Source organism: Cebidichthys violaceus, unplaced genomic scaffold (assembly GCF_023349555.1).
Source record: "Cebidichthys violaceus isolate CVI_PGR_0920_01 unplaced genomic scaffold, fCebVio1.0.p SCAF_182, whole genome shotgun sequence".
NCBI lineage: Eukaryota > Metazoa > Chordata > Actinopteri > Perciformes > Stichaeidae > Cebidichthys > Cebidichthys violaceus.
Window position 1 is genome coordinate 165001 of NW_027176353.1, and position 12697 is coordinate 177697.

The 12697-nt window shown below is 45.3% G+C and overlaps 1 protein-coding gene across 1 annotated transcript in view; it reads right to left on the minus strand.

The window, feature by feature from the left end:
* Window positions 1-12591, minus strand: part of slc9a8 (solute carrier family 9 member 8) — a 17220-nt gene extending 4629 nt beyond the window's left edge. Inside the window, exons 1-5 of the mRNA XM_068712913.1 lie at window positions 12517-12591; window positions 4848-4931; window positions 3689-3790; window positions 3547-3581; window positions 2712-2855 (exon numbers count right to left, since the gene is read on the minus strand). Coding sequence (XP_068569014.1) covers window positions 2712-2855; window positions 3547-3581; window positions 3689-3790; window positions 4848-4931; window positions 12517-12567 — 416 coding nt within the window. The 5' untranslated portion in view covers window positions 12568-12591. The remainder of the gene's footprint in view (window positions 1-2711; window positions 2856-3546; window positions 3582-3688; window positions 3791-4847; window positions 4932-12516) is intronic.
* Window positions 12592-12697: the final 106 nt, after the last annotated feature.

Here is a 12697-nt window from a genome sequence, read left to right on the forward strand (position 1 = left end):
TGACCCTAGAGGGCAGAACAACTCCACCATAGAATGCAACAAACTGAGTGTGAGAGGCTTCGTGTGTGTGTGTGTGTGTGTGTGTGTGTGTGTGTGTGTGTGTGTGTGTGTGTGTGTGTGTGTGTGTGTGTGTGTGTAGAAAGAACGCAGACAATCAGTGTAAGTTCTAGAGACCCACATAGACCTTTAGGGGGCGATAGCAGGTCTACAGTAGACCCCAACATAGAAGTGGTGAACATCAACTGAGAGCTGAGAACACGAACAGCTCAGCAGCGTGAATCAGAAATAAAGAAATCGGAGATTGGAGGAACACCACAGAGAACTCCACGCTGTGATTTGGTTTGTGGAACTTCTTGACATTTCTTCAAGACTTGCACTTCTCCGTGTTTTGGATTTGCGAGCGCTTGTGTTGTGTAAGCTTGCTCGCTGTGAATAACCCGAGCCGTAAGCCCGTCGGGTTTCATCACAACAGGTTGTTTCACGCAGTGACGTCACGTTTCACAACAAGCTCTCGCCACAGTAGAATGACTACTATGTGGACTCTCACCGTCGCACATTCATACCATACGGTACGTTTGTGAAGGGCCGACTCGTGGGTTTCTGCAGAGCCGGTTTTCGTTCACACATCTTGGAGGTGAGAGGTCAAATGTCCCTTTAGAAAGCATGCCACATCAGTTTTACCTCGCCAAAATAAAGCCTAACATTTTGGAGCGCTGTCCAGCCTCCTTCACAACTAGCGTGACATAACTGGAACCGCTGGATTCAGTAGGTCGCCTTGTTTCATTTGATAGCAGTATCGTCACTGCAGCCTCTTAAAAGGCCGAATCCTGCGGGTTAACCACTTTTATTACAATATCAGTCATCCAGACAAACAACAAGCGTAGCTAATAATCAGATTTGAATCCGATAAACGAGCTCCAAAAAAAAAGGCATTAGCTGTGGAGCAGCTTCCCAAGGAAAGCCCCGTCTGTGAGGCGCTAACAACGAGCGAGCTGCCAGCGCTGCTCGGCCGCTCCATTATTCATGCGGACGTTTTACTCCACGGGGTCCGAGCGCAGACACTTGAGATCACTTTGCACATTTAGCTGGTTTGTGAGCGCGGGGGGGGGGGGGACAGAGAGAGAGAGAGAGAGAGAGAGAGAGGAGAGAGAGAGAGAGAGAGAGATCAGGCGGTGCTACGGTGAGCACACAGAGGCAGCAGATAGGATGGCGCTGCTGCAGACAAACAAGGGGAACCTGCCAACTTCTCAGATTCCGTCAAACTTGTCCGTCGAGATCTGGTGTGTGTGTGTGTGTGTGTGTGTGTGTGTGTGTGTGTGTGTGTGTGTGTGTGTGTGTGTGTGTGTGTGTGTGTGTGTGTGTGTGTGTGTGTGGCGCCGTTTGTTGATAGAGGACAATCTTGATAAACAATTCTAAAAGAGTGATACTCTACATTGTCTGGTACGTTTTGTCGCACCCTCTCATTCCTGATAGTGTAGAAGATTCTATGATGTTTTCTTCTCCGCCTCTAATTTTATACGTTTTGTGTTTTTTTTTTATTTGTTGTTTTATGATGAATGAAAAAAAGCATTGAGAAGTAATATTAATGTCATCCACATTTCTCAGATAAGACTATTTTAAGTCGCAGCTTTTAGTTTTCACATTCAGCCGATTCTGATTAAAATGTTCCCACAACCTCTGCGTTCACAAACCGCGGCTTTGTCACCAAGTGCAAGTCTGAGATGAGAAAGTAGGTCACCGGATTTCTACACCTACTCACTTCCTGTACAAAAAGCAGGTTGGGGGGGGTTCAAAGGTTGGAAGACGCCGCACTATACCCATGCCTGACATTTACAATGCTGAGGAACCGATGCGTCACAGTTAGCGTGTGTGTGTGTGTGTGCGTGTGGTTTGCTGCAGCGGTGCAGATGATTAAACCACAAGGTGAATTTAAAAATGAACACCTAAACCCTAACCAGGCGGGAGTGAAAAGCATGTTTTCTTTAAACAACCGCCAAAACTACATGAGCTGTGAAAACCGTCATTATTATCAGATAATCATCTTTTCCGACGGCCCTTGAACACATCATGCGACCAACGCTTCCGTTTAAAATTGTGATATTTCATCAAACACATTTTTTTTTCCAACATTTAAATTCTCGCTCTGAATAAACCGTTTGCTTTAACTAGATTCTGTAAAAAACATTAAATTCTGAGCTCCTCAGAGAAACTATGAAGCCATGATTGACTCATCTGAGACCAACAGTCATGTGACCAGAATTCAGAGAATCTTTGACTGAACTCCTGCTGAACACAGAGGAGAGGAGAGGCTGCAAGTAGAGGATGTAAAAATGTGAATAGTTCAATATATCAATCAATATATCAATCAATATATCAATCAATCTATCTATCTATCTATATCACGTGGAGCCTCTTGTGGACACTTGGAAAAAATGTTGGATGTATAGATTCCATTGTTTTCCAATTTCTGTAAAATAAACTATCAAACAAATTCCACTTGCGTTTCTTTTGTTATTTATGATATTTGGCATTATAACTGTGTTTAACTGCACTAAAGACGTGTTCTAGTTCTCTCTACTTCTAGCCATGGCTGTTCTCTTTTATGTTGCAGTGACAAACGAGGACACCAAGAGAAAAATGTGACCTGAGCAAAAAAAAAAAATACCCCAAAACTGCAGGTTTTGAAGTTACCGCAGCTGGAGACGTCTTACTTGGTGAGGACGATGGAGACGGCGTCGTTCAGGATGCTCTCACCGAACACCAGCATGTTGAGGACCGGGTCCACGTTCAGGGCGTTGAAGATGGCGATGGTGGCCACGGGGTCCACCGCCGAGATCAGAGAGCCAAAGGCGAAGCTGCAGCAAGGGACACAACACAGCTAATTAGTGCATGGTCAGCAGACAGGAAATGAGGGGGGGGGGGGGGGGGGGAGTTGTTCCAAGAAAGAAAGAGAAAAAAAAACATCAGCTACGTTTTGGGACTTCCCCACCAAAATCAAATGAATTCTCTCTCTGTTGACTCAACATCTGAATGTCATTAAGATCTGTTGAGCAGCTTCCAAGATATCCTGCTAACCAAACACACACAGAGACGGGAAACGCATCCTGGACTGCGAGGATGAACAGGCAGGAATGAACAGGCAGGAGCCCGGCTTGTAGAAAACACACACACACACACACACACGCTGACTGTGCACCAACAAGGACACACACACACACACACACACACACACACACACACACACACACACACACACACACACACACACACACACACACACACACACACACACACACACACACACACACACACACACACACACACACACACACGTGAACAATAACAACCCAAAGCTTCTCTATAAAAACTCCTCTGGTTTGTTCTCTGGCAGCCGGATCATCCGATTGTCGGGAACTCGTTATCGGTTCAACTCTTAACTTTGGCTCCTAAAGCCGACCGGAGGCTCCAGAGGGAAATACTGACATTTGTCATTTTGGATAGAAGATCGTTTTTAATGCTAGTTAAGAGCGGAACACTAATACTCACCTATCAGTCATGGACATCTTATAGATCACATCGGCCTGAGAAGAAAAACATGAAAACACACACGCTGTGTGTTAACAAGCTGTTCCAGGACAACACAAAAGAGATACAATGTTTGATCAAGTTGACACTCCGTTCTCCTCACCTGCCCCAGGAAGTAGATGCCTCCTCCCACTATGAAGGCGGAGATGGTCGTGCCGATCACAGCGAAGAGGGTAATGGAGCCGATGTTCTGGAAGAAGTTGCCCTGAACACACGTGAACACGCGGCCTGTGAGCACTCGCGGAAGGGTTTAGGAGCCTGACGTGTGCAGTTTGCACGAGTGTTTTACGTGAACGTCAGCGGAGAGCAGCGGCACAGCACAGGTACGGAGAAATTATTCATCATTTCACTGCGAGTAGCGGAGCAGAATGAATCTATAAATAATACAAAATGTTGCAAGCCCGTTCATTTTAAACCTCAGTTATGGTAATATGTGACCGCAGAGGGAAAGCATGACTGACAGAGCAGAGCTGCTTCGGGGACGTTAGCATGCTGCGTTTGTGGACCGACGTTTTTGAAGCCTCGAGTTCGGCGTTTTGCCCGTCGCCATTTTGGATTTTTTTTTTGCAACCAGTGAATGGAAGACACCATTTTTTTAAACGTCGGAGGAGTGACGTCGTATACGTCTGTGGTAGAGACCTGTCAATCACTGTGTAGCCCCGCCCCTAAATCATCCCCTGCTTTATGGTGTGTTTGACTCTAAATGGAGCATAATGTACTAAATGAACATCATGCTGTATTGAAGAAGACTGTAAACTAGAGATTGAGACCATAAACTCATGTTTACAATGTTTATTGAGGGAATAAATCAAGAGAGAAGTAGAGTCATTTTAGACTAGACTTCTATACAACCAGAGGAGTCGCCCCCTGGTGGACACTAGAGAGAATGCAGCTTTAAGGCTTCACCGCAGCATCCCGAGCAGCTTGGATAAAAAGAGCGCAACATCAACTTTAATGTTGTAGCCAACCAGGCATGTCTTAATTTACTGTGAAAACAATAAAAGTATAAACTAAGTTTAAGTTTAATCTTTTTTTAACCATTAGTCAAATTAGCAGAGAGAAAAAATAGAAATGTTATGTTTTCATAGTCATGCTGTTTGCCCTTTTGAGTGCATCACATTCATAATGTGTCCAGCCTTACCTTAGATCTTGAGCTGTGCAAATTCAGCTTCATGCAAACACACACACACACACACACACACACACACACACACACACACACACACACACACACACACACACACACACACACACACACACACCTTGTGTAAAGAGTATCCAGATTCAAAGATGATGGGCGGCAGGAGCAGCAGGAAGAACATGTTGGGTCGGAACATCTCCTCCTCCTTTTTAGAGACAGAGACAAAGTTACACACAGTCCAGACATGTAGTGGTGCTAAGCTAACAGTCAGGTGATGCTAATCCTGGCTTGGAGCTGCACTCAGACTTACAGTAACGAAATATCATTACAAAGTACAGACAGACAGGAAACATTTTAATTGAACGAATCTCAATTATTTGTTTGACACATTCTATCGTGTTTTGCCATCTGGCAACGAGCCCACGATGCTAATCAGCGCCGTTACATGTGAGCAAATTATGTGTTTGTGACTGAATGATGAAAAAAAAGAGAAAAAAAACACGCGCTTGTGATTATTACGCAATCCTCAGTGAATATTTCCTTCTACTCATCCGACTGATGAAGGCCGGGTCAGTGACCGTCAGCTGACTTCAGACTCAGTCATGGAAGACGGGGAGGAGGTGACGAGGGCGGCCGCGAGCTAACAGCTAACGGCTAACAGCTAACGGCTAACAGCCCTTCATCTGACAACACTCATTTGGAGGCTGACTTCAGGATGCCCCACACACACACACACGCACACACACACACACACACACACACACACACACACACACACACACACACACACAGTCATCAGGTGCTCATCAGGGGGAATGCCCGTCTGCCAGCCAATTCATGCATTCAAACACAAACAGTTAAAGGACACGTGGATACCTCTATATGCTTTTTTTTTTTAATCTCTGCGTCTTTCATTCTCTCACACACACACACACACACACACACACACACACACACACACACACACACACACACACACACACACACACACACACACACACACACACACACACGCGTGTATCCCAGTGACCATAGCTCTCTGATTATTTCAGCGATATAATGAAATCATTGTTGCTTCTCAGCTAAATGGGCCAGCCTCCGAGATCAGGCGTAGGCATCATGTGCCCATGCTTTACGCTCCGGCTGCCAATGTGCACGACGCGCCCATGTGTCCTTCTGCAAGCCATAATGTGTGTGTGTGTGTGTGTGTGTGTGTGTTGTGCATAATCCACGTCTGTAATGTAAAAGTCAGTGTGCGGCATGCATCCGTGGATGTTCACAGAGAAGATCTATTTCCAGGCCATGTGGACGCTGCATTGATGTCCGTCAGAGACGTGGAGGAGGAAAGGCCAACAGTCTCCTCAGAAGATGTCCTAAAAGCTGCCGTGTGGTGGGATGACCCACCAACGGGGTAAAGAACCCACGGCTAAGGTTTTCAGAAGCCGCCGAACCGAAAAAGTGAGGACGCAGGCAATGAAGCGTGAGGCGTCGGCAGTCAGAATGGACACTCAGCGCTACATGTGCAGAAAACATCGAGTCCAAATGTCACCGTGAGGCTCACTGTGTTCCTGTAAGTGAAGCTGAAGCATGTTGACAGCGTGCAACTTGTGTGACAAATAAGAAAGCTATGAAGCATTACGCTCGTAAGCGCCCTAGCTAACCACATTAGCTCGCTAACACACAGGTAGCATTAGCTCGCTAACAGCTAGCTTGGCCCATACCGTCGTCCTTTTAGCTCGTAGACATACGGTGCTAAAACAATCCTTTGACATGCTGAAATATAATCGCATAGTGTTAAATAACGTCCTAAAAAACATCCATATATTTCTGTAAATACTTATATGTTTTGCTGCAAGTTAGCGACGCATGTCTGCCGAGAGGTGAGAGTTTTAATCCGCAATTATCCTCCAGTATTTCACAGTGAACGCCAACATTTGAACACACAGGGGCAACAAAAAAGGGGCAATCAGTTATCAAACACGTGATCGCTCGACGAGCTTCGTAATCTTCTGCATTTATAATGTTGTTTCCTCCCATCTGACCAAGTGTTCGGGGCTCAAAGCAGCACGGTGTGATTGGTGAATGAATGAGAGAACACCAAACCTACGCTGTTCTCACTAGTCGCACTTTGATCAGCGATTGACTATGGTGATATTTTAAAGAAGCATGCAAATTCCTCTTCTTTGAAACTGTTCAATTCAGCGTAAGTAAGTAAACCCTTTGTCTCCGATTCTGGGGTTTTCCGCACATCATTGCAGTCACTATGAGTAATTACAAGATATGCATAAGACCACGTTGCACAAACTGCCCCCTTATCTACGTTCTCAGTATAGCTGCAACCTCGGTTCTTGCAGACAGATGATGTTCGTCATCCCCAACAATCTCCACCGCTTTTTTTTTTTTTTTTTGGTGAACGCGCTATTTTAAGTTTCTGGACCCTGATGTTGGTGTGAGACATTACAAACTAGATGATTCCAAAAGCATCCAAGATTGTAAAAGCGGCATTAAGGATCATTGGACGTACTTGTGAGGAACATTCTTTGATTCATGCAATTTGCTGTTGTTTTTTTTCTATTTTAACTTTTCACCGTTTTTTTTAAGTCTGTTTTCTGTGGTTTTTATGTAGGCCGCCATCTTGACCAGCACCCACTTGCAAAACAGATGCAAAATCTCCATGGATTATGACGGATAAATAAAAGGTTAAATAAACAAAACCAAGCTCTTAAAAGCAGGCCGGGTATAGTGGACAGCCTATGCAGGATGCATGCTGGAGTAATAAGGCTATGCTCCTGTTTACTTTCTCCTATTATGCATTCAAATTTCAGGAAAAGTAGGCCGGGCAAGGACACCACCACCGTCTTCCTTTGACATTTCTCTCTGCCAGACTTCCACCCTTCAGGGCAGGTGAAAGGTCAGAAATGAAAATTAACACCCGAGACACAAGAAGGAATTCCGTGCGAACGCTAAAATCTACAGCCGTGCTGCTGCACGCATGCATGCCGATGTTTCCCTTCCACACACGAGGACGAGCGTGCGCGCTCGCGCTCACACACACACACACACACACACACACACACACACACACACACACACACACACTCACACACTCACAGAGACTTTGCATATATGCACATCAACGCAGATTTAAATAAGCAAAACGCCAGCAAGCTATAGTGCTTTGAATTATGTGCCGAGTAGGGCTCTATTTAAGGGTTCGAATGATTGTAAAGGCATCTGTTAATCGCTTCTTTGATCAACTGATTAGTCATTCCGTGATTAAAACGTCCGACACTGTCTCCCAGAGCCCCAAGGTGATGTCTGTAAAGTTCAAACCCCAAAAGATATTCAATTCACGACGACAGAAAACCATTTCAGACGTCGAAACCAGCGAATGTTTGGGATCTTTGCTCGATAAGATGACTCAAATTACGAATCAAATAACAAAACTGTTGGTTGATTTAATCAAATCGGTGTTGATTTTAGGTCAGAATGCACTAGACTGACCTCATCCTGAAACCGCGAGGAAATAAGCGGCCTGCGGAGGCGTTGAAGACACTTCAGAAACACTTGAGATTGACAGACAGCAGAGCGATACACATGTTGTACGAGCAGCAAAGATGAAACGGATAAAAAAGCTCTGTCTCAGCCCCCCCCCGGAGGGGGGGGGGCTGAGACAGAGCTTGAACTAAATGAGAAAAGATGAATGCCAAAGATGAAGAAAGGCGCGGTTAAAAAGAGGGCCGAGAGACAAATATATATATATATATATATATTTATATATATATATATATATATATATATATATATATATATATATATATATATATATATGAGCGGGGGAACGACGGAGAGACCTTGGCTCAGAGCATGAGCTCCCCGGAGGCTCGGCTTTGACACACAGCGACATCCCCACACGGGGGAGAGAGAGAGAGAGAGAGAGAGAGAGCGAGAGGAGAGAGAGAGAGAGAGAGAGAGCGGAAAAGAGGCCCCCTGAAACCACAATTAAAGCTCTTCTCCTTGTGTCACTCTCTCCACGGCGAAAGGGAAACTTCTATTAAAAGCATGTGCTGCCCTTTGGGGCTTAAAACACACCACCGCAGCCGCCGAGGAGCGACGAGGCGACGTCATGCAGCGCGCAGAGAAGAAAAAATAAATAAATTACGATATTCCGTACGCCGCAGATGCTAATATATCCACCTATGTGTGTCTCTCTCTTGCTGCTAGCGTGTTGCTTCATAACCAGCATGCTATTTCTTCTTCAATGTGTGTCAGAGCACAGGGGAGAGATGGGCAGATGAGAGGGAACAGCACCAGAAAAGCTTCTTCTTCTTCTTCTTCTCGGGGTTGCAAAAAAAAAAAAAGCAAAAAAAAAAAAAAGCAAAGATGGCAGATTGGTGGTGAAAAGGCGCCAGTGATGACAGGATGCTGCTGCTTGCCCGAGGGGGGTTTGTTTGTTACGACCCGTGGTGGTATTTGGGGGGCCCGTCGCCTGGTGGGCTTGCTCGATTAACCAAGTGGGACACATGCTAGGAGGAGGAGATGGCGCCAGCATTAGAGCTCCGCTACGGGCGCGAAATGAGCTAGTGATTGTTGGTGGCAAAACACGGAGCTGTGAGTAAGTGCACTGTATGCACAAGTTCAAAAGAGTTGGAAAAAAAACCCAAAAAACTGATGCTGACAGAATCACAGTTTAGCCGACGGCTGTTACTAAATCACAGGTTCTCTCTCTCTCTCTCTCTCTCTCTCTCTCTCTCTCTCTCCTCTCTCTCTCCATCTCCTCTCTCTCTCTCTCTCTCCAAACAAATAGGTCAGACATAATGGATTTGCATCACGGGCCGGGGTCTTTTTGTAGTCTCCAACTCCGGCCTGAGCACTTAGCATATCCACGCTCCTGCAAACAGAAGCTGCCGCACATCACGGTGGGCCTTCATTAGCCCCCGATCGGACTGAGCTCTGCTTTTGTTCGTTGTGGAGAGTCTCGCGTTTGAACCAGAGATAAGAAGTGGACGTAGTCTCCGTGACGTCACCCACTGGTTTGTGGAATGCAGATTTGAAGGCTCGAGTTCGGCGTTTTGGCCGTCGCCATCTTGGCTTTTTGCCATGTCTGACGTAGAGACGCCGTATACCTTTCTGATAGAGAACTGTCAATCACTGTGTAGCCCCGCCCCTAAATCATCCCCTGCTTTATGGTCTGTTTGACTCTAAATGGAGCATAATGTACTAAATGAACATCATGCTGTATTGAAGAAGACTGTAAACTAGAGATTGAGACCATAAACTCATGTTTACAATGTTTACTGAGGGAATAAATCAAGAGAGAAGTAGAGTCATTTTAGACTAGACCTTCTATACAACCAGAGGAGTTGCCCCCTGATGGACACTAGAGAGAATGCAGGTTTAATTAAGACATGAAGCTTTGGCTTCACTTTTCAGAATCAAGGTTGCGGCTTGGTTTTCCCGCCTCGCGTTTTTGCAGGAGGGGGTGGTGTGTTTGGGTGTCGTTGGAAACAAAATGCACATGGTTCACTGTTTATGGACGGCGAAGTAAATAAAAGGATTGTCATTCTAAAAAACGAAGGAGGTTTTTGCAGATGCGCACAGCAAAATGGTGACGTACGGTATAGGGTTAAAACCGGCACGTCATCCGGGTCACTCCTGGAAAAGAGTAGTGATCAGTAGCGTGAAGTAGCAGACTGGGCTCCTTTAACAGCAGTGATGACAGGTATACGCTACATCTGACCAGGTTAGCAGGTCTACCTGGTGTGCACACACAGAGAGGGGGTGATCCAGAGATTCACAGGACAGAAGGAAGAGGGGCTCCGGTTACTAGTAGTGCCGATGACTCAGCAACACCCGGGGGGCCCCCAGGATAAAAAACAATGGGCCCCAGTGTGCAAGAAACATTGACACAACCTGTCCTCTTTTCTAGCCCCCCCCCCCCCCCCCACTCTGCATCTCTTGTTCATTCGTTCTCTCCCTCGCTGGCAGAGAACAAGGAATGTTAATTAAAGGCTGTGAGAACCGGGAGGAGAGAAACAGGAGGGCTCATAGGAACACAGGGGGGGAAGATATATAGTTATTATGGGAAGGTAACAGCGTGGAGATGGAGAGATGAAATTTGCGACAAAAAACAGAGGCCAGGAAATGAATAAGAAAAAAAAAGAAAAAAAAAAAATGGAATGGAATTCTGCATCACAGGGACGGTAGAGGGTTATTGGTTTGGGGGTGGGCGGGGAGGTCCCGTATGATGTGGGACGTTGCATCGTATTAGAACTAGGAGAGATGGTGATATTCTCTGCATTATGTTTTCAATAAGCAAAAACACTTGAGCAATGCAGACGTTTGTCCCCACCCTCTGAATTACAGATCATCAAGAATGCAGTAGTGGGTGCAGCATCATGGATTTCACTTTTATGTCACGTATTGCATATGTTTTGTGTGTTTTGTCTGTGTGTGTGTGTGTGTGTGTGTGTGTGTGTGTGTGTGTTTTGTCTGTGTTTTGTGTGTGGGTGTGTGTGTGTTTGTGTTTTGTCTGTTTTTGTCTGTGTGTGTGTGTGTGTGTGTGTGTGTGTGTGTGTGTGGAGGAATGTGGCTGTTTTGCCTTGTGCTAAATCAATTAAAGCAAACTAAGCAGTTTGGTGAGATGCCTGAAATTAGGTCTGTGTTCAACACAAGCTGAAGAGATTTTAACGACTTCTTCTACAATATGAAATACATCTGGTGAGTTTGAAAGGTTCTACATGTCGTAAGAAAAGAGTGTAAATGAGACGACTAAACGTCCTCGCTAGAACACTAGTCCTCCTTTATCTTAGTGGTGGAGACGTGAAGTCATGTGACCGTGGTGGAGTTCCTTTATAGACGAACGTGAAGTCATGTGACCGTGGTGGAGTTCCTTTATAGACTAACATGAAGTCACGTGACCGTGGTGGAGTTCCTTTATAGACTAACGTGAAGTCATGTGACTGTGGTGGAGTTCCTTTATAGACTAACGTGAAGTCATGTGACCATGGTGGAGTTCCTTTATAGACTAACATGAAGTCATGTGACTGTGGTGGAGTTCCTTTATAGACTAACGTGAAGTCATGTGACTGTGGTGGAGTTCCTTTATAGACTAACGTGAAGTCATGTGACCGTGGTGGAGTTCCTTTATAGACTAACGTGAAGTCATGTGACCATGGTGGAGTTCCTTTAAAGACTAACATTAAGTCATGTGACCGTGGTGGAGTTCCTTTAAAGACTAACGTGAAGTCATGTGACCGTGGTGGAGTTCCTCTATAGACTAACATGAAGTCATGTGACCGTGGTGGAGTTCCTCTATAGACTAACGTGAAGTCATGTGACCGTGGTGGAGTTCCTCTATAGACTAACATGAAGTCATGTGACCGTGGTGGAGTTCCTCTATAGACTAAAATGAAGTCATGTGACCGTGGTGGAGTTCCTCTATAGACTAACGTGAAGTCATGTGACCGTGGTGGAGTTCCTCTATAGACTAACATGAAGTCATGTGACCGTGGTGGAGTTCCTCTATAGACTAACATGAAGTCATGTGACCGTGGTGGAGTTCCTTTAAAGACTAACGTGAAGTCATAAACACTTGTTTGCCACTGAGGTTATTTTCTGGATTAATCAAAAAAATCAAATGGAACAATCCCACCGGCGTTTTGTGGAGGAAACTAGTGCGTAGTACTTCCTGTTGGCCCACAGAAATGCGTCAATCCTCTCATTGTGGCCGGTGCAGTGTGGACACAAAGAGCAGTGAGGCAGGGTGCGAACATGCAGTCATACTATACCTTCCAGTTGGCCAGTTCCTGGAACTCAATGATCTTTATAAAGCCTCCCATTAGAATCCCTGGAGAGAGCAAGCACAAACGAAAAAAAACAATACCTCCGTTTAAATATTTTACGACCTTGTATGAAAATTTCAATACAGCCAGAATACAGATGGAGTTCAAAGCGCTATTTTTGTGGTTC